Source organism: Podarcis raffonei, chromosome 10 (assembly GCF_027172205.1).
Source record: "Podarcis raffonei isolate rPodRaf1 chromosome 10, rPodRaf1.pri, whole genome shotgun sequence".
Lineage (NCBI taxonomy): Eukaryota > Metazoa > Chordata > Lepidosauria > Squamata > Lacertidae > Podarcis > Podarcis raffonei.
In genome coordinates this window covers 58,353,181-58,375,477 of record NC_070611.1, presented here as the reverse complement: position 1 = coordinate 58,375,477, position 22,297 = coordinate 58,353,181, and the positions used below count along the sequence as shown (strand labels likewise).

Sequence of the window (22,297 nt, the reverse complement as noted above, 5' to 3'; positions counted from 1 at the left end):
GGTCCCTCCCCCTGGCCAATAGGCGTTCGCCTGCTGAAAATCGTTCCCGCCTCCCCTCGCCAATCCACGCCACCTCTTCCCAGACACGTCCCAGATTCCTGGTCTGCCCCCCTGTCCCCCCCTCCTCGCCGCAGCCACACACCACTGGCGGCGCCGCTCCAATTCTGACTCGCGCGGGCGCGCTACGTAGAGGCTCCTCCCACGGCCTCAGGGCGAGGTATTGCGCAAGCGCGCCCGCCGCGGGCGGGAAGTTTGCCTTCGTTCGCTTGCCGTAGCGGCGCCCCTGACTGAAGGTTTGGCGCTGGGAGGAGGTTCTGCGGTGGCTGCCGTTGCCCGCCGTTCACGTGCAGGTAACTGGAGGGCGGAAGTCACCAAGTTGACACAAAAGGGGGGGTGTTAGATCTCCCCGACTCCTTCAATGCGCGCCTTTGCCCTTCCCGGCACCCCGTAAGAGGCTCGCTCTCGTGCCTTCTTTCTGTCTTAGGCGCCCGAAATGGTAACGCCGCGTTGATCAGGGCGAACCTTCGTTGGGGTTTCCGAGAGGAAAATCGTCTCACGGGGCCCCGGGAAATGTGGCCCCTTTGAGGGTGGGGTCAATTAATATTCGGCTCCGCCGCGAGTTTGTGGGATAGGGGGCTTAAGAGGTAACCCTGCTCTGCAAGTCAGTGCAAATACGGTTTTTTTCAAATTGTATATTTATTTACAACCCGCCTTTCCCCCCTGACAGGGACTCAAAGCGGCTTGCAGATAAAATAGGAACAGTTAAAAACATCGGGGGAGGGAAATCATTTAAAAAACAATTAAGCATAATTATAATTAAAGTTCCTCCCCTCTAGCGAAGTTTGCAACAATGATTAACAAACATATGCAACTCAACCATATAAATCAATGTTAAAAACACAGATCTATAAGGAATATAGCTCTCTCTCTCTAATTTAAAAGTAGGTTTGTGGTAGGGAGAATGTCCAGAGTTATATATGGTTGCAACCATTATGAAATTATCTCAGCTATGTGTTTATGCATAATGCAGTGGTTTGACTTCATCCCTGGAGGCACACTCCATTGTCTCTCCAGACAGACAGATGCCAACAACTATGCATTTAGCTGAAGCCTCCCAAGAGGGAATTATGTAATCTTAATTATTCTCATAGCTAGTCTGTAGTATTCCTACTACTACAGTTTATGGTGGTATATTATTATTACTTGGTTTGTTTAACTCCAGCGTTTCCGTGCGCTGCTCTAATTTGCCAGAAGTGGCTTAGTCATGCTGGCCACATGCTGTACGCCGGCTCCCTCGGCCAGTAAAGCGAGATGAGCACCGCAACCCCAGAGTCGGTCACGACTGGGCCTAATGGTCAGGGGTCCCTTTACCTTGTTTAACTCCAATTAGAAGTGGTTAGACAGAATACCGGATATGTTATCTGAGCATGCTTGGCAATGAGTGTGAGATGAGTTGATGTATGAGTGGTTTTTGTCACTCCCAGACTGATGCAGCGAAGAGGTCTGCATCTGGCCCATTGCCCTCACATTTTATGGGTTTCTGCTGGCTACCTCTGCTGGAGAGGGCTGAGGTCCCTTTGACACTACCCCCAACAAAATATTTGAGGGGGCTAGCCCCCCAAGTTGATAGCCATTGCTATTCAAATGGTGTGTGTTTGTAATGTCTTGTGATCAGTTATGTGGGGTGGGGCTTACCTGCCCCCCCCATATTTTATTCATGTTGGCACCCTTGGTTGTGGGTGATAGCTTATGCATATTGTTTTTTGGGGGGCAGGGACATTGGAACACTTCTCAACAGGGTGACTTCCCTGCCAGCAGTGGGGTGGAAGATGGTGAACCACAGTGGATTGAGAGTTTCAATTGTTTTGTTAGTCTCATACCTTATCATGCAAAAGATTCACCCACATTAGCCAAACCTACAGCCAAATATTAGAAAAGCAGTGCAAGTGGCAGAATTGAACCAAGTCATGAGCTATGGGGAAAAGAGAACACAGCTTTTCAGTTAATGGCTTCAACACTGCCTTTGTTTAAAATAATGCTATGGTTATCCCATAAGTAATATAACTGATGGCTTCTGCTTTAAAGAGTAGCATGTTTCCCGTTAGACTGGTGACTTCTGAAATAATGACTACTGGAAATGCAAGTGTAAAGATACTGCACTCCATCATAAATTTTCAGCCAACAGCTTTTATTAGTCAGTTCTGGGAAATGACCCAAGTGATTATTCAAGGAGCTTTTAAGTTCCCATCAGTAGGAAATCCTCAGCTAAATTTTTCTTATTGCAGAATATATTTATTTAACACAATTGTATACCTACTTTCCTTATATCAAAGCATTTTGTGTAAGAATAAAAACATATAAAGCAACATAATACAGAAGTATAACAACAATTCAGATTTGGTAAGCTTCATGGAAAATTTCCACAGCCTACCAATAAAATCTTCAACCTCCCAGGTCATCATATTAATCCTAGCTGACAACCCATAGATAAGCAGTGTGTTTGACTTTACTTTGATTGCAAGGCACCTTGGGAAATGGTGCACTACATATTTTAAATAAAATAATAAAACACGTTCAGTATGCCAGCACATAGTTTTGTTCTATCTTTGGGATTTCTTCCAATCTTGTGGGTGGTTGCAGAGAAACTCCTCCTTGTTGCTGATTGTTTCACTTGCTGTAGTGGGAATATGAGTAAGGCTTGATCTAATGATTACAGCCAACATAGGGATTCATGGGGATAGTTACTCCACAAAGCAAGCTGTGATTATGTCAGCATATTGAATTGAAGCTGGAAGCTCACTGGTTACCTCTGCAGTCTGTTTAATATTTTGTAACCCATAGGTCCTCATCAGCAGTTTTCCCATAGGGATGCTTTGAGATGGAAGTGAAGCATGACAGGCCAGGATCTCAGCCATTTACAATTTAAAGTGGCGGGTCATCAACCTCTTTTGCCACTAATTGAATGAATGGGCCAAATTACAGGTGACTCTTGATTTACGCAGGGGTTACATTCCAGGGAGGGTGCGTAAAGCCAAATTGCATATACTCAGAACATACTGGGTTCAGTTGTGGATGGGATTGCCAAAGCCTTTTTTCCTGAATGGCTGCCCCCTTTTTAATTAAAAAAAATATTTTTACCAAGCATGGAAAGCTGAATGCACACAAGTTACAAGTTACTTATAATGATAATTCTGAATGGGAAAATTTTGTAGTAAAATTAACATCTTACCTGTATTTCTGTCATTTAATATGGTAAAAAGTTTTGACAAAAAGCATAGGTGGTCTGTGAAAAGTTGTTGCATTTGGAATAATAAAGCTTGCAGAATGCTAAAAAAGCACATTTCGTAGTAAAAACAAAAAACTAAGGAAGTGGTGTTGACATTTCCAAAATTAAAAATGCTAGCACATTCTAATGATAGCTGTGATGTGTCATTGATGAGAGGAAAATGCTGAAGTTTAAGAGAATAGCACTTGGCAGAAAAAGGAGAACACAAGAAGAGCATGCTTGATCAATCCTGTCACCCATATGGTCCAAGCATTCTGTACTCAAAAGTGGCCAACCAGATGTCTATGGGAAGCCCACAAGCACAACAGCAGTCCCGTCCTGCATTTTCCAGCATTACTGCCTCCAACTGCAGGTAGCACACATACATTAATTAGGGTTAGTGGTCACAGGTAGCCTTATCCATTAATATTTCTAATCCGCTTTTAAAACCATCCAGGTTGGTGGCCATCAATGGCTTTTGTGAAGTACTTCATTTTGTCTGTTCTGAATCTTCCAGCTCAGTTTCATTGAGGAGTTACAAGAAAATCACTAGGTTTTGTGTGATAATGTTCTAAAAATGTTAATTACTTCAATATATGGGATTTTCTTTACATTCTCACTTCTACTAATGATATCTGTTTTAATACCTGTACAATTGGGTTACTTCAAGCAGTTTTAAAAACTAGTAGTTAGGCATTACTAAATGGTACAGAAAGTGCATTTTCTAAGTAGTACAAAAAAGGTGTTTCCCCATTTCTTCAGTATCAATAACTAAACCAATTCCTTTATCTATACGAAGCAGACAGTCTTCTTACTTATAGTCTTGTACCTTGAGTCTTTTCATGTTTAAAGCAGATAACCTTTGCTGATTCTTGGAAACTTGAGCATATATGCCTGTTACAGTCTCTCTCTCTCTCTCTCTCTCTCTCTCTCTCTCTCTCTCTCTCACACACACACACACACACACACACACACACGTACAGAGGTTTTGACTGTTTTCAATCAAAAGACTGCATTCCTTCATGGGTAACCTTCCATTGGAGTGCAGAGCCAAAGCCACACAGATCCACACTCATACATTCACAGAAATGAACTCATTTACACACTTTTCACCTCCAGTTCACACAATTTCAGGATAATTCTGCCTTGATAGCCACTGAGAAAGGGAGTTCTCTCAGTGTGAAAACACAGCAAGCTGCTGATGGAGGAAGAGAGTATACTCACTCTGTCGTGAGCTGAACTCGTAACCATGCCACTCTTCCCTCACTGCACAATTATTTCCTGCTGAGCAGTGCAGGCATATGAGGTTACAGACTTTCCTAGATCCCCCACAGCTAAACATCAGAAACTGCTGAGCAGCAGAGGATGCAGAGCTGCATAGGGGTTGGAGCTGAGAAGAGGGACAGGATCTAAGATGGGATGGCAACAAGACAGAAAGACAGGTTTCAAGGGTATCCCTGAGTGTATTTATCCCTTTATATATGCTCTCATATACCTTCTTATATTCACATCTCATGTAGAAGTGAATAGCTGTCGCTTACTCCTTACTCCTATTTAGACACATACAGAACATTTGGAGGGTGTAAGAGCAAAATCTGTTTGATACTCCTGCTACTGAGTATCCTGTCCTGCCTACTTGCAATGGGATTGTTGTTGTTTAGTCGTGTCCGACTCTTTGTGACCCCATGGACCAGAGCATGCCAGGCACTACTGTTTTCCACTGCCTCCCGCAGTTTGGTCAAACTCACGCTGGTAGCTTCGAGAACACTGTCCAACCATCTCGTCCTCTGTCATCCCCTTCTCCTTGTGCCCTCCATCTTTCCCAACATCAGGGTCTTTTCCAGGGAGTCTTCTCTTCTCATGAGGTGGCCAAAGTATTGGAGCCTCAGCTTCAGGATCTGTCCTTCCAGTGAGCACTCAGGGCTGATTTCCTTCAGAATGGAGAGGTTTGATCTTCTTGCAGTCCATGGGACTCTCAAGAGTCTCCTCCAGCACCATAATTCAAAAGCATCAGTTCTTCAGCGATCAGCCTTCTTTATGGTCCAGCTCTCACTTCCATACATCACTACTGGGAAAACCATAGCTTTAACTATACGGACCTTAATATGATTATTACAAACTATACGGTCTTTAATATGACTATTTAAAAATTGGTAAATAACTGTTTCTATTTTGGTCATATATATTGACGTTCGTATTACTTTCTTTTAGGAATGTCTGGAATCAGCAGCAGCAATGCTAACTCCAGTATGTGGTTTGGACAGGTCAGTTTACCATCACCTTCAGATTTGTGTGAGATTTTCTGGTGGGGTTCAATGCAAAATCTACTATAGATAACAGCCCAGTTGAGACATAATGGGAAACCATGGCTTCAAAGTATGTGAGTGAATCTGCACAAACCTTGGTTTCTTATGCTTCCTACCCTGGGCATGGAGAAGCGGTTAGATACTTCTTTTAAATAAACCACAGTTCCCTGTTACGTCCAAATTTGGGGAACTGTAGTTGGTTTAAACTCTACATAGGCAGAAGAGACATGGATCATATCCAAAATATGGTACAAAGTGCTCCTTTTTAAAGCAGAAAGCAGATTTGTTTTTGTATAAAAACCATTTCCCTAGAGAGTAGCTGGAAATCCAAAATCTGTTGGGATACTCTTAATATTTCTTTGCACTCTTTTTGCTGTTGTTTATCTCACACTACAATGCAAGCGTTATTATTACTATTTAATTCAGTTGGTGTTTGGTGACAAGTATTGGGAAAATATCTGCCAGCTGAGATTTCTTTCTGATTTGGCTGAATTATACTTAAGAGCGCTCAGAGGGGAACTTGGGGGAACTCATGCAACAAAGTAGTTACCATTTTAAACAATTCATGGCATTATCATAATGAAGGAGCTACCCTGTGAGGTACAATATTTCCTTTTGGATATGGCTTTCAGAGTATAACTAGATTAAAAGTTCTTGTGGGGGATGGGACTCATTGAACTAAATCAGTTGCAAGAAAGGGGGAGAAATTAGTTATGAATATACTAGATCTTTCCATGATTGTGTGTGTGGTTTGCTCAAGTGTCAGTATACAGCAGATGAGTACCAGGCCGTCCAGGCTGCCCTGCGACAGAGATTGGGCCCAGAATACATCAGTAGCCGGCAAGCTGGAGGAGGACAGAAGGTACAAAAGTGTGTACACAGTTTTTATTTACTTGATATTGAAAATTACCCATTGCCTGTTGGTAATGCATATTTCCCTGAATCCTTTTGGGCAGCAGTTCCCTACGCCCTTGCTTTCTCAGGAGGAGCACCATAGTGTAGGGCAGGGGTGGCCAACCCCCAAGAGACTGTGATCTACTCACAGAATTAAAAACTGGCAGTGATCTACCCCCGTTTTGGGGGGGTTCAGGTCAAAGTTGTTCAGCTTTTTAGGGAGGAGGAAAGCCACGGTTTTTGAGAATGCAAGCCTAAACTCAAAGGGAGGGGGTGGGGCCGGATTCTATTTTACCAATACTAAGGAAAGGGATCCAGTGTTCAATCACAATCTACCAAAACCTCCCAGGGATCTACCAGTAAATCGTGATCAACCTGGTGGGCATACCTGGTGTAGGGTTATCTGCAAGTGGTGCTTGCTGTATGCTGCAATCTTCCAAGTCAGAGGCAAATCTGGTGTCCACAGAGGTATCAGCATTTGTTAATGATAGTACTTTCTGGCTCTCCAGTTTGGAGCGGGGGACAGCCCTGGCCCACTACCTTTCCTCAAAGCCGCTCTCCCATTGCTGGCTAGGGATTTAAAGAAATAAGTGCAGTACAGGGTAGACGTGGGGTGTAGGATTCTTTTCACATGTAATAGCCTTCATAATTTCAAAACAAATGTGCTGAAAATCTTGTGTGCTATGCTACTGAATCATAAACCCTAGAATTTTGAACATGATGCTTAATGCTTCCTTGCCCATCTCCTTGCAAGTGCTCCATACCACGGCCTTGTGCAAGCATTCTCCAGCTGAAAATGTAATAAATTCTTATCAATTTAATATCTCAAACTCAGAACAATTAATTTTAATTTTGGTTAGCTGTTTGGTACTGTAACGTGGAACACACTTATAAATACTAGGTGCTGGTATATTGTGTGTTCCAATTTTCTTTTGATATGATGATTCTTGGTCTGACACAGTGCCTGGAAGCCATGTTGCAAGTAGATGTCGCTTCTGCAATAATTTAATGAGATTAAGACTGACCAAGAAGGATTTTTGTCACTTTTGTCCTTTCTACTTTCAGGTTTGCTACATTGAAGGGCACAGAGTCATCAGTCTGGCCAATGAAATGTTTGGCTACAATGGCTGGGCTCATTCTGTCACTCAGCAGAATGTCGGTGAGAACCAATTTTAAGCTTCTTCCAGCTGCTTCATGCTGCAGGTTCTATAAGTTAACAAAATGTTCCTGTGCAAAAGACTATCCTAGCAGAATGAAACAATAAGAGGTTGGGTGCAAATAATGGCATTGTTCCACGTAAGGAAGCTTTTGATCTAGCAACAGCTTTCATGAATAGAAAGTGGAGAAAGCATTCCCCCCCCCCCCCGATTCCTCCTTCGGCTCCTGCTTTCCTCAAAAACTTGTTCTAGAGGAGTGGGGTCCCCCCCTCCAAGAGTTATGTGGGAAGTGGCATGGAAAGCATAAATGAGAACTGGTGAGAACCTTGTGCCCTGCCCCATTCATTCATGAAATCTTCATTCATTCCATTCATTCATGAAATCAGAGTTTTCCATGAACAGAGCACCTCTGCTAGATGCAACACAATATGATTATGAGTTTCCAGATCTTGAGAAAGGGTGCTTCTCACATGCCACCTGGAAGCAGAATTTTCCATGGCAGTTGGGGGGGGCACAGCATGAGTTGGCATGGGGTAACCTTGACAACATATTGAAGTGGTTTCCCCCTAAATTTCAGAATTCAGTGTATTGTCAGTTACACAATGAATACATATAGAAAAAAGAATCCTTGCCCTAGCAGTTAACAGTTTTCATTAATTAAATAAATAAAATTAACTGAAAACTCCAATCCTGTACAGGTGGGGGAAATGTCTCCCAAAATTATGGCTGCAGCTGTCTCATCCTCAAAAGATCTGTTGTGTTTGTGGCCTAGCAACAGGAGGTTGAACGGAAAAGGCAGAGGGGAGACACTTAAGTCTTTCAGCTCAGTAACAACAACTGGAAGAATAGAACCCCCATCTCAAAAACTTCACCTAGATCACCTTAAGGATCTGAAATGATATTAGGTAACAAAAACTACAGAGCTGTCAGAAAGGCAAAAGGGAGCGAAAGCACAATATTGTAAGCTATAAGTTATACTTCATTATAACCTTGCCTTCTGTAGGGATAGATTTTCCCATAAAAAGTATTTCGGAAAAAGATCCAGTCTGCACTTTCATATTTTGAAACTTATTGTCATCCCTGACATTACTCTTATCTGCTTTGCTAATGAATATCTCACTTTTTCATTCCATTGCATACAAAACCTTAATCCCCTCCTAGAAATTGGTAGCATTCTGTGCATTAAAAAAATAAAATATCCTGGAGAATACTCTGAACCTACATATGTTTAATTATCAATTCTCAGCACATATTCAGTTCGTCAAGAGGATAGAGTCATAGAGATTTACAAAATAAAGACCAGTTCCTAGTGAAGCTGATTCTGTCATCTTGAATGTGATTCAGATTATCAGAAGCTGAAATTCCTCATAGAATATTACTACTAATGAAATTGTTTGATTTAAAAATATTTTTAAAAGCTGATGGGAAACGTTATGACTTGATTAAGGCAGTCTAAAACTGCATTACTATTTTCTGCTGCATTACTATTACATGCTGACTCAATGTGACTCTCTGTCCATTTGCGTTTTTTTGTTTCCCCCACCTCCCCCAAATGCAGGACTTAGCATTTGCCTCTGTTGAATTTCATCTTGTAAGAATGGGGAGCTAGGCCAAAGCTACCAAGTTCATTCTGAATTATACTCCTGTTTGCTTAGGCATTAGTGATCTATCCCAGTTTTGTGTCTTCTGCAAATAGGGTAGCATTCCCTCCACACCTTCATTTAAATCATTGATCAGATGTTGAAGAGTCCCAGAGCCCTACATCACCTCACTCAAATCATTCATCCAGTTTGATGAGAAGCCATTGATGAACACCCTTCTGAGTATGGCTTCCAACCAGCTCTGAATCCAGCATTATTTATCAGTACACATTCAACGAGTCTGGTAATAAACATCATGATGAGCTTTGTCAAATGCTTTGCTGAAATAAAAATAAATGGGGTCCACAGCATTCCCACAGTTCACTAAGGTCAATAATGATATCCAGTAATGTCTTAAGGGTAATTTTCGGGTCCATGTACTCTTTTATCTGATTATCCTCAGAAGCCTCTAGTTCAGAAACCAACATTCTGCTTGGGAAATATCTCTGTATCCTTTCTGGTTAATTTCTTCGACAAACATTTGCATCCATGCCAACAGTGTTGGGACCATATTCTAAATTCCCTATATTTTCTCCTACATCTCTTTATGACTGCCTAGCTACCAGTACACAGTAATAATAGGCAGACCAAGCATTTGGTTCCCTATGTTAGAGTAAATGTTTTGTTTTTTGTTTCTGCTCTTCACAGATTTTGTGGATCTTAATAATGGCAAGTTCTATGTGGGGGTCTGTGCCTTTGTGAAAGTCCAACTTAAGGTAAATGGGGTGGGGAGATATGTAGGTGGTGCTGGTTTTTCAGAGCCATGAAAGTAAAGTGAATAGTATGCAAAAGGTACATAACAATATGGCTGTTGGTGTTACTTCCTGTCGAACAAAAATGCATATTTATTAGACCCGTCACTGGTCAAAACACACACCTGTTTTTTAAGATGAAACAAGATACTGTAGGAAAAAATCCTGACTTACGCATTTGCTTTTAAACAGTGACAAGTCTTAAACTGCAATGCATGTATCCAAATGCTGTTGGTTTCCATTTTTTAGGCAGTATCTGGCGGAAGATTGGAATACTTTGAACTAGCATAATATTTCAGGTTTGATTGACACTTGAGTCCCTGCAGACTCCAGAAAAACTGAATGTACTGCAGTGCCTGCTTAAGCTGCTTTTGCCACAAACCAAGGTTCATTAGGGTGGCTATAGTCAAACCCAAATGGCCATTTATTTTTTTCTTGCATATTCTTAAATTGCAGGATGGCTCATACCATGAAGATGTTGGCTATGGAGTAAGTGAAGGCTTGAAGTCTAAGGCCTTGTCCCTAGAAAAAGCAAGGAAGGAAGCTGTTACAGATGGACTGAAGAGGGCACTGAAGTAAGTGGCAATCAACAGAAGACATTTTGCTTGCCTGAAAGCAATGAAAAAGGGGAACTGTGTTCTAAAAGACGACTAACTCTCGTCCTTTCTCAGGTGCTTTGGTAATGCTCTTGGGAATTGCATCCTGGACAAAGACTACTTGCGATCAGTGAATAAGCTTCCTCGCCAGGTGTGTTACTTGGGACTTCCAAAAACAAGAATTCTGCAGTAAAAATGCCAAATTCTGCTTTGAGTATAGATAATACAGACAAGAAAGGCTCCATTCTTTATTCTGCCATGCAACAGTACATTCTTCTTGAATAGGTAATTTCATTGCCTGGATATTCCAGCTGAAAATTCTTCTGATTATTTTCTGACGCACCATATCTCTACTGTGTGTCTTTGCTTACACTTTTTCTGCTTCGTGTGTGTGTGTGTGTGTTTTCACTTTCCAGTCAGAGCTGTGTTCAGGAGCAAGCAGAAAATTATAGTACCTTCCAATGAACACTGAAAATCAGACCTTACTATGTTGTTCTTTTTTTATATAGAATAGTCCAGCCCCCATCTTCTTGTAATTCTTATTGCACCATTTCTCCCCTCACAGTGATCTCTTTCTAAATAACTAGCTTGTCTTGCAGCATTGTTAAATTATTTTCTGAGCAGATTTCCGGGGATTCGTTATTTTTAATAGTGAAATGCCAAAAGGCATTTTTCTTAGGATAGATGCCCTTAAGCCTGTTTTCACAAGTATGAATGGCCAACAAATGAATCCGAGCCCTGTTTGGGCTGGGGATAGAGGAGGCTTGGATTGGTTGCATGTGCCCAAGAGGTTTGCAGATGCAGTAGTAGCCCTACCAGTCTATAAAGCCTTACTGGTTTGGATTGCTCTCTAAACCATTTGATTAAATCTATCTTAGGTGTTATATCGTTTTTTCAGAAAAAGGTCCTTATCTTCTCTTGCCTCGAAACAGCTTCATCTCCAGTCATCATTACTAACTGGGCTCTTCTACAACCACCCCACCCCAGTGAATCATCATTTAAGCTGCTGCATTCTGGTCAACCCATCCTTCACACATCTACAGTATTCCTTGCTGACTGCAGCCCGTAGTGTGTGTCACCTAAATTGGCATTCCGTCAAAAGGGCAGAGTATGCTTTTGGCTGTGCTGGATTGAAAGCTGCAGACAGGCTGAAATTGTCATGTTTACTGATTTCTACAGCACTCCCAGGCTATTAATCTGCAGTTTTCTTCATTTGTTCTTTCTACATCTGTTTTAAAATAACACCTAGGTTGCTTTAAGAGGGGGGGAAATCAACATGACAAAGAATTGCAAGGAAACAAAGCTGATCCACAAAGTACATGTTGACAGAGTTGGTGTTGATTACTAAACATGACAAATCTCCACTAAGTTAGAGAAATAACCACATTGGTTGAGTTCACAGCACCAGGTCAAAACTTGGTTGTGAACAGGCAAAGTGTTCCAGGAAAGCAATTTGTCTCCTGGGCAACATGACAGATGAGTCTGTGAAATGTTTCCATTACATTCTGAAGTTTTGTAGCTACTGAAAGGCTGTTTGTTTTATTCCTATTACTAGATGCCTCCAGATTTTGATTTGAGCAATGCTAAAAGACAGGATTTTGAGCCTGCTATAGAAAAGGCAAGATACAATAGCTGCTTGAAGAAGACAAGTGAAGACCACCAGCAGTTTTCTACAGCGACTCCTGTCAAAACTGAGCAGTTAGAATCTTCTTTGAGTACTTCTGAACAAGATCAGCAAAGCAGGTTGGAGATCTAATACACTAGATACATAAGCTTATACAGTAAGCCCGCAACTTATGCACATTTAACTTGTGCCTGTTCAGCTTTACTTGCTTGGCAAAAATAAATAAAAGCAATGAAAAAAAGAGTGGCTGGCTGGTTGGGGCAAAAAAGACTTTGGTAATCCCACCCACTATTTAACACAGTGTGTTTTGACTCCTTGGAACATAACCTCTGCTTAAATTGCGAACTTACTGTAGTCTTAATTGCTAATGCTTTGTATATTCTAGAGCAAAAAATGGAGAATTTTGCTTACCTTCATGAATTCTAGTTTCTTGCCAGACAGTAGTCCATAATACTGAGATTCTTTCCTCCCTGTCCACTGGGAGGCAGGCTCTTTTCCCTAGAAGAACACATTGGGTTGGGCTAGGAAATGCTTCCCACTTCCTTCCTCAAACCAGACCCTGATAACAGAGCGAGAATAAGAGAAGCACATTGGCACCTAACCCATGGCCTAATTTCCATGCCAGAATCCAGACCTGAAGAAAGCTGGCAAGTAAGGAAAATAATCTTCAATGGAGGTGTGCAATTTTTTTTCTGTTCTTCCAACTTGTCACCATCCAGTGGTCTCTAACCCAGGAGCTTAACAAAGCAGTGCTCCAAATGCCCAGGGAGGGAGAGAGATCAGGATTCTGGCTAGCAGCGTACATTGAAGCACCCTTTGACTAAAGGCTGCATCTACAGATACAAAAAACTTAAATTCTGTGCAGGGATGAACAGGTGACTTCTCTGTGCAGCACACTGGAGACTTAAATAGCCCATGAAGTAGCATACTCTTTGAAGAAATGCAACAGGGTACCAGGTCTGTGCAACTATCTTGTGCTCGGGAGCCAAGCCAGCTTCTGTATCCTTGCTCAGGAAATAAAGACCTTGGCTTGTACTGAGTTGAAGATCACTTCCTGATGTTGCAATCTGCATTCTAAATGAAGGTGGTCCTTGACACATCAAGGACCTTGGAAGGGAGACAGCCACCAGTTTTTTCTACTTCTACCTGCAATTAAACTCTTTAGTAAGATTTTGCCAAGGTGGGCTAGGAGGACCCCCCAATGAATGAGGCCTGCTATGAGTACAAGAATGGTTAGTATATGCAGGTATGTGTTCCTGAGAGCAATGGAAGTAATAAATTTTCCTTCAGATACACAACTGCAAGATTGGCTCAGAGTTCCTTTGAGTACAATCTGCAGACCGCAGGTTTAATCTCAATTCTTCCCTGAACAATTTTTTAAAAGTCAGGGCAGACTATAAACTAGTGTTCATTCACTGAGATGGCAGGAGAAAGACTGGTTTGTGAGAAGTACCTCCTAGTATAACCTTAGGCCAAGTCTTGTAGGATAAAGTCTTCTTCCTTTATGGATTGCTTTATGGACCACTGGATGCATGCAAGTAGACAGAATAGGAAATCTGAGGCAAGAGAAAGTCTGTAGTTGAATAAATTATGCAAGTTACATGTGAATGTAGTTACACAGCCCTTGGCTATTGCCATATATGCTAAAGTGTCACCCCCCCACCCCACATCCTGGTTATATTGTCTACTCTGAGCAAGTATGGTTATGAAATGGGGAATTTAGTGGTAACATTCCCTCTTCCTGTATTCTCTTGTAGTGAGGTCTCGCTGTGTGATGCAACATACCACCGGAAGTTGCGGCAGAAACAACTTCAGCAGCAGTTCAGACAGCAGATGCAGAAGAAACAGCAAATCCAGTCAACTACTCCAGCTTGTGAACCTAGAGGTCAAGGTAAAATGCTAGTTAGAATCTGCATCCGCTGCACTGCAAAGAAGCTCAGAATGGGCAGATGAAGTATCTAAGTAACAGGGCTAATTCTTTCCTGCCATGTTAACTGTATCACTGTAAGAGTTGAAAGTGAGATGTAAAACAAGTGTGTTTTCCCTGGATATGACTCTCTTTAAAGCGGTCAAAATGAGGGCTTAACCCAAACTTTAATCTGCTGCTGCTGCTGCTTTGACTAGCATCTGAGGGGGGGTTGGGTTACATTTTTGAAACTATCTCATTTGACTGGCTTTTTAGCCATTCATTAATTTTCATGTGGTGCTGCATTTTTAGAGACTGAATTTTCCTGGCAAAATAAATGGCAGCAGAAACTTTTCTGTCCCATGTCGCTGAATGTGTTAAAGAAGATATTTCCTTCCAATGCTGGTGTCAACTTTTGTTTGTTAAGTAGTTACATCTCACTTCATTTAGCATGTGAAAATGGCACCTATTATTGAAGGTTTCATAAAATGTAGATATAATTATTTAATCCATCAGTTAACTCAAATCAACAAAAAATTATATAATCAGCAGGCAGGCCTAATATATTTTTGAAAAATAGTACCTTGACCCAACCTATAAAAGTAAGTAGCAATATTAATAAAACCCATTAATAAGGTGATTGTCAGATTAGGGACTTGTTTTAATGTTGGTGTTTGTAAGCCCAATTAATCTGTAAGCCCCAAATAAGATGGGAGAACAGTGCAGCAGTCAGATTTGTGATAGAGATGGGGAGAGCAGCTGGTATATCAGTCTGGGTCCAGGCTAGGTTAGAGCATATTAATAACAACACCTTATTAATTGTTGTTATTAATAGTTGAAATAACCATCTTTCTCCATATTGAGCCAAATTCAGATAAATTGGCATTCCTTGGACGAAATGGAAATTAATAGCTTGTTCATGCTGGGTCATTTAGGCAAGTCCTTTTTTGTCATTATGATGTGGGACAGCTCTTGTGAAGAATATTATTTGTTCCATTATCGATAAAGCCCAAAACCACCACTATCCTGTCTCTTCCCCACCCCCTATCAGCCTAGGAAGACAGCTTATGCATTATTTCTATGCAAATAGTCTAAATCCAGAGAAATATGTACTCTTCCACTAATCTCAGTAACATTAAGCTTCTTTTTTATCTTGTCCAGAAGCATGTGCTCTTCCTGCTATTAAGCACAGCACTTCAGCACAGCTGGAACCAGCTGTGGAAGAGGAGTTCCTTGCAGGTGGGTGAGGGTTGTTGGTACTTTCAGGTATTTTATACCATCTTTTCAGGGAAACATGCTATTAATGTGGGTCACAAATAAGAATCTCAGGGTCGTGGGTTCTAGTCCCATTCCTGCATTGTCAGGGGTTGGACTAGATGACCCTTGTGGTCCCTTCCAACTCTCTGATTCAGGGGTACCTACCGACATAGCTCAGTTGGTAGAGCACGAGACTCCTAATATCAGAGTCATGGGTTTGAGCACCTCATTGGGCAAAAGATTCCTGCATTGTCAGGGGTTGGACTAGATGACCCTTGTGGTCCCTATGATTGTTCAGTTACAACAGCCAAGTCTTTAAAACCTGTTCAAAAGCAGAAAACAAAATGCACCACCTCTGGGGAGGAGATCCATGGGGACTGGTCTGCCACTGAAAACCCCCCATCTCTTGTGCCCACCAGACTTGAAGTCCTTACCAGCAGATCTGCAGGAAGAGCCTCTGCAGTTTATCTTACTATCTGGTCCCAAGTCGTTTACAGCTTTAAACATAATAACCACTTTAGCTCCCCAAATGCCAAAGGAACCAGCTGATATAGTCAGTGTTACATACTCTGATCCATTGGCTCCCATGAACAACTGGTAGCCACATTCTGTAAGAACTACAGCTTCCAAAAACAGCCCCACACAGTGTGCATTTTAGTAAGTCTTGCTGTAACTTAATGCCTGTGGCTGGTTCACATTCTTGCAGCATTTCAGGCAACAGGACACACAAAGAAGAAATGTGCATCCTTTTTCTAGATTCTCCTTCCTCCATAACACCATCTGAGAGGAGAAACGGATGGAGGCCCTTTGTAAGGCAAAATCAGTGGACACAGAAGAAGCAAGCACACCCACCCACACACCCCGGTGTGTTCCTATGTCATTGCAAAACCCAAGCTTGGGATTTCGTGTTTGCTGACACAATGTCTAGTTCCACCCCGTTACAGTTTTAATCCAGCCGTAGTCAAGACGTGGAACGGAATGGTCAGCAGCTGACCCTTCACTGTTAATGTTCAATTTCTTCCAGATGACCCTGAGCTTTGGGACTTACCTTTGGAGGCCACGGACCTTAGTGTTACCAGTCACAGCACGGCAGCTGGGCCAGCCCAAAACCCAGGCACACCTTGTGGGCAGTATGACATTATGACACGCAGCAGAACGCCACAAAAGATAAATAACCAGAGGCCCTATGCAAAACCACAGCATCCCTCTACTAGTCCTCGACCTCACATACCAGGTACGTTTAAGAGGTGGAGAAGCAAATGTAGACAGCAGCAGAAGTGGGTAATATAGGGTGGTGGTTTGTCAACAATGGGGCAAGCATGTATATCTATTTTAGCTTAGCACACTCAAATTGCAAATCATCTACGCTACCTCTGAATCTTGCGGTGCCCAGCAACAAGCGGTCAAAGATTTCTTGTTACTTTTTTGGTGCTTTCGGTCTCAAAGCCTCCTCCAAGATTGCTGCAACTTGCGTCGAAGTAAAGGTGTTTTAAGATGCAGTTCTAAGTTCAGGCTTTGCAAACTGTTCGGAGCAATGGTCTCTTGAAGAGAGAGGACAAAAGTAGGTAATATCTCAGTTGTGTAAGAGACTTGTAAAGAAAGTTCTCCTACATACAATTGTTTCCTGTTTTAGCCGAGTGCAGCCCATACACGAGGAGCCAAGGGATGAAGAAGAGAAGGCTGGAGCCTGCATAGCAGAAGATGAATGACTTGACTGTGGTGCTTTATCTGTTCAGGTTTCAGAACGCAATTTGCACTCTGAAGTTTCAGAATGGAGAATATTCTTCAGACCTTACTATATGAAGCACTCAACAGGAAAAAGGTTGTGCTCATGATTTTTCAGAATTTGAAAGTTTTAAACATTGCTTTCCATCAACTGTATCTTCAGAAAAGAATACCAGTATTTTTCCCCGTTAAGATTAACAGATGTAACTCCATATCCAAATACAAAACATTACTTTATTCTTAACTCCCTTTATTGTAATAGGAAGGAATCCATTTTAACAAGGCTGCATCTTGTAAAGCAAGGCAAACTATTTTTGTACTATTTGCCCTTTCCTAAGGAAAAAAATAGAACCAAAGCTGAAGGAATGTAACAGCATTTTAAAAATGTACTCTGAAACAAGTTTCGTGTAACAGTAATAGTAATTTACTTTTGTGGAATGAAAAGTTTTTTAAGGCTAGGATGCCAGTGTGCTAATTATGCAATGTGAATCCTGCTTATTAAAGTGGTTAAATTAAAGCTTTTCATTCAGAAAAGCTGTGAGATTTGATGTCCCACTGTATGAAGACTGGAGCCAGCCACACATACACTTTTATCATTTTTCCCTTGTTCTCTTTCAAATAAAGAAAAATGTTGGAGGCTAATAGTTGGACACGAAGCTTACTAAAGAGGTTCAGAATTGATATACAAGCGACGGCCATTTTGCATGCATCCAATTGATGTGTGACCGCTAACGCCTGGGTCCTTTTGGACCCGGAATGGGGCGGCCTATGAATGTTCTGCTGGCGCTTGTGTGGGCCACAACTGGAATCACTGTGCAAAATGGTTGCTGCCTGGGTTGAATCTTCCTCCTTAGAACCAGTGAAGAGTATAGGAAAGATGCTGTATTTTGGCATATAGAGCTTACAGTGGTGCCTCGCAAGACGAAAATAATCCGTTCCGCGAGTCTCTTCGTCTAGCGGTTTTTTCGTCTTGCGAAGCAACCCTATTAGCGGCTTAGCAGATTAGCGCTATTAGCGGTTTAGCAGCTTAGCGGCTATTAAAGGCTTAGTGGCTTAGCGGCTAAAAGGCTATTAGCGGCTTAGCGGCTTAGAAAAAGGGGGGGGAGCGAAAAAAATCGCAAGACTCGCAAGAATGCAAGCCCATAGGGAAATTCGTCTTGCGAAGCGCATCGAAAAATGGAAAACCCTTTCGTCTAGCGGGTTTTTCGTCTTGCGAGGCATCCGTCTTGCGGGGCACCACTGTATAAGTTATATATGTGGCTGGAGGACTTTTCTGGGTAATTAGGACTATCCTTTTTTCTGCAGTGTGTTTTGGTAAAAGCAAATTATTTAAATTTAATGAGGCAAGGCCAACAAAACACTTAATGGGTCAACATCAACAATCTTAGGTGGTTTACTGGCACGACCTTACTGTGTAAATTGATTATTACCAAATTGCCCATTTTAGATTTCTATTATGGAAGTGTTATCTGTGGAAAGATCTTTTCAAAAAGTATAAGTCTCAGAAACCAAATAATAAATTTTCAAGTATTATTTAAATATTTGTTTGAAGGCACCTGCACTCCTTCAAACTCAAATGACTGTTAACAGTAACGCTAGTGGGAGTAACAAGAGCACACTAACAATTGTTAAGCTTCAGGCACAGGAAGAACCAAGGCCATTCGAAAATGAAAAACCACAGCTCAACAAAAGCAGGTTTGGTTTATTTGAATGATTTCATTAAATATCTACAAAGAAGGTAACAAACTGCAGCACAAAGCGCAATCATACAGGAAGCGCAATGCCTGGATTTAGTGCAAAACATACCATTAACTACGGCCAGGGAAGCCCAAGGTTTGAATTCATTTTATTTTATTTTTTTTACAGTGTACATTGTTAAATAATGTAAAGAAAACATCTGTAATTCAGAAACAGATCTTGTGGAAAAAGGTATTCAAAGTGTAATAACACAAAATAATTTAACAGTTCAGTAGCATTAGTTAATTCCTCTAGACCTCAGTTATTTCATCCACAGGAGGGAAATCAATGGTAAATAAAACCAGTACTTGCATAACTAAGTGAAAACTCGACCTCAAACATATTAAACCAAAATACTATCCTTGTGCAACACTCAGCTGACTAGATCTTCTAACATTTGGTGGCATCTTTTCACCCATTGCTCCTTCCTGCTTTCTGCACATCAACCTCACCTTGAATTTCCCATCACACCTGTGAGGACTTTTTTTTAAGTCTGAAAAGTTGTTGAATCCCAGCCACCTAGACTTACGTCTTTTGTTTTCAGCCACCGGGTCCAAATCCTACCTCTGCCTGACAAAACCACTGTAAACTTCAACTTGAGGCGAAGGGAAAAGAAAGAAAGACTTGTGCATATGTTTGAGGAAAGAGTGAAAGAAATACAGAAAGAACAAATGTCCTTGCTAACTTTAGAGGACTTCTGGGGGTGGGGAAAGAGAAAACAGACTTCCAGACCAAGCAGTAAAGCTGCTTCCAAGTCCAAAGCAGAAGTACTTTGACTTCACAGCCTGCTGCTGCAATGCAAAGTAATACTAGTTGGTTGCAGTTATTTCATTTGATCGGGGAAACCAGTATTTTAAGTTAGAAAGAGGAAGGCGAGTAGGAGATATAGCACACCTACTAAAAGGCAACACAGTTAGTTACAGTCCTGGTACCAGTTTTAAGTCCTTTAGACATAGAAAGAAAAAGTTGTTTTTGATGCTGGCTGTTTCAAGTGTATCCATCCTTAGCAATGGATGCTGCACCAGGAAGATGTGTTCCTGGCCTTTCAGGATTGGATTGACAGGCAGGGCAGGGGGGAGCAAATCCCAGCAAACGCCCTCCCTCTCCAGAGTGATCACTCCAATCCCTTGACATACATTACCCTTGCTAAAAAACCTTTATAGCTTAAAAGTCAACCCACCCGTAGGTGCGTACCCCTTCAGAGATGTCCCTCTTTTCCCCCCACTTCCCTTATTCTCAACAACCCAGCTTCTACTCTGGTCACTGTGTTCATTCTCTTCAGCACCTCTGCATAAATCCCTCACTGCTGCCGCATCAGCCACATCAGTTCCCCCCACCGCTCCATAGCTTTACTCTTCCGACACAAAAGCTGCAATAGCTCCCCCTCCAACACCTACTCTCGACACTATTACAGTATAAGCATCCAATGTGTTATGCCTTTGGTATTCCAGTGACTATATCCAAATAACCTCCCTCTGCCTGGCGAAAGTCTGCTGGGAAGGTGATGCTAACTGTAGAAGCAATAAAAGTCCAAGGCACTAAAATATCCAGCAAGCATACTGGGAGAACAGACAAGTATTCAAGTACATTAATTTATACAATTATACATTCACATTTATCTAATACAATGAAAATACAAAGGAAAAAAAGTTAAAGTGTCTCCAATAAGTATCAGGATATAGCTAGCTTTTCCCCCCATTTTTTTTCCTTTTTAACTGTTTAACCCTCTATATGCCACTCATTTTTTTTAAACTACTGTTGTCCAACAACATTTATATATCACAGTGTTTCCACATCAAAACTGATGGTAAGTACATGTCCGCAGGGAACTTTTTAAAAAATTTGTCTTCTAAACAATTTAAATTGCTCTAATGCTGCAGTCAAAGCTGTTAATATCTTTTACTTAAAGCAGTAATGACCTATGTCAAAGCACGGGCTGTTCTGCAAGTCCACTTGTGTGCCCCATCAGCTCAGGAACTTCGGTGTGATGGTCTGACGGAAGGAAGAGACATGGAAATAATGGACAGCTCCCCCCACCCCCGGCTTAATTCCTCAGAGCAAGACAAATGGCATACTAAAGATTCATGCTAAAACTAACAACAATTCTCCCGTCTCAACCCATGTCGATTCAGCATCTTAAGCCAAATGAATTTTACAGCACGAAGCCCTTGGCTTATGTGGTAGCTTTCATCTTTACACACTTGCCACAGACGAGAGGAAGCATGTCCCATCGTGGAAGATCCTGATCACTCTTCTCCCCATATTCAAAATGGAGGGCTTTTCTTACGGAGAGCAGAGAGCAATGGTTAGAGGAGGAAGTTCACCCCCCCCTTGGGCGCTAATAGCCAGTTCACTGCAGCCTAGTGGTTGGTTCAGGGCCCGATCTCCCCCCTCAAGTCTACCCAGCAGCATGCCAGGGCCTCATTAAGTGGTCCGCAGATTAGAGCCAGGGGGGTTGCTGATGGATTTCTGCAAGTTGCTGATGTTGAAGCTTTGCAATGAGGTGGCACCTACAGGCTGGAACTGGCCTAAAGGCTGCGGTGCTGGACCACCTGTCCCGCTCCAGGGAGCTACAAAGGGCACTGCTGGGAAACCGTATGGCTGAGGGGGGCACATGGCCTTTGTGAAGTGACCTAGGGAGGTAGCTGACGCAGCAGAGATGGGTGTAGCACCGAGGGAGGACGTCATCGAGATGCAGAGCTGACCTGGTGCGGAGAACTTCCTTGCCATTCCTGGGCCCTAAAAACAAAACCCAACCCAAGAGGTTATTTCAGAGTTGCCAAACAAGGTTAAAACAGAGGATTCTCCCTCAGAATTGTGTCAGCTTCTTCCATGAATGACTTGTAAGTCGGCCGAGTGCCTACGACCAGACATAATGCCCCAAGCAAGTACTTACCTCATAATTGCCATGCCCCTTGCCTCCTTTCTTGCCAGAGAGGCTCATGGCATCGCGAGCCCAGTTGTCTACTAGCTTGTGCAGGTCATCCGTAAAGGTCCCTTTTCGACTAGAGGCAGGAGGCTGAGACTGAGGTGCCTGGCTGTTCACTGTACCCGCAACAGTGTTTGTACTGCTGGTCCCTAGAAGAGCAAAGCAATGGCTGTCATTTAAACCTGACTGTATGATAGCTCCTGAAGGCCATCAAAACTATAGCTACAATGGAAAAATAGGAGAAAGCAAGAGTTTAAAAAGCCATGCACATGAATTCTACAATTCAGTACCAGGACATAATGAAGAGGAAGGGATTTAGGGCTCAGCTAGCAGTTTCACTCCTATTAGGTTAATCATGTAATTGTGTGTTATTTTCCAGATCAGTGGGTGGTCTGCAACGTTGCCATTTTCCACTGGGAAATGAACTAGCTTTTGGTATCAATGACAGGTCCATGATTAATGGGTTCCTCTACATTGTCAACAAGCACCTATTATATCAAGTTACTTCT

The 22,297-nt window shown here is 42.1% G+C and overlaps 2 protein-coding genes across 22 annotated transcripts in view; one reads left to right on the top strand and one right to left on the bottom strand.

Moving 5' to 3' along the window:
- The first annotated feature begins 85 nt into the window (after window positions 1–85).
- On the top strand, window positions 86–17,764 carry RAD52 (RAD52 homolog, DNA repair protein). 2 transcript variants are annotated; one of them, XM_053407161.1, is made up of 12 exons: window positions 86–350; window positions 5,477–5,529; window positions 6,332–6,433; window positions 7,531–7,624; window positions 9,911–9,978; window positions 10,471–10,589; window positions 10,686–10,761; window positions 12,166–12,353; window positions 13,992–14,125; window positions 15,302–15,379; window positions 16,422–16,631; window positions 17,031–17,764. In XM_053407161.1, the coding sequence occupies exons 2-12, from the start codon at window positions 5,479–5,481 to the stop codon at window positions 17,090–17,092; spliced, it is 1,182 nt and encodes a 393-aa protein (XP_053263136.1). In that variant the 5' UTR covers window positions 86–350; window positions 5,477–5,478; the 3' UTR covers window positions 17,093–17,764. The 2 variants fall into 2 exon arrangements, with proteins under 2 accessions (XP_053263136.1, XP_053263137.1); XM_053407162.1 differs by lacking the exons at window positions 86–350; window positions 5,477–5,529 and having other exon boundaries at window positions 6,336–6,441.
- A 1,040-nt stretch (window positions 17,765–18,804) lies between these two features.
- WNK1 (WNK lysine deficient protein kinase 1) overlaps window positions 18,805–22,297 on the bottom strand; it is a 108,341-nt gene continuing 104,848 nt past the window's right edge. For all 20 annotated transcript variants that reach the window (XM_053407116.1, XM_053407112.1, XM_053407114.1 and 17 more), the window contains 2 exons: window positions 21,756–21,937; window positions 18,805–21,598 (listed from right to left, as the gene is read on the bottom strand). In XM_053407116.1, the coding sequence (XP_053263091.1) occupies window positions 21,284–21,598; window positions 21,756–21,937 (497 nt within the window). In that variant the 3' untranslated portion in view covers window positions 18,805–21,283. The remainder of the gene's footprint in view (window positions 21,599–21,755; window positions 21,938–22,297) is intronic.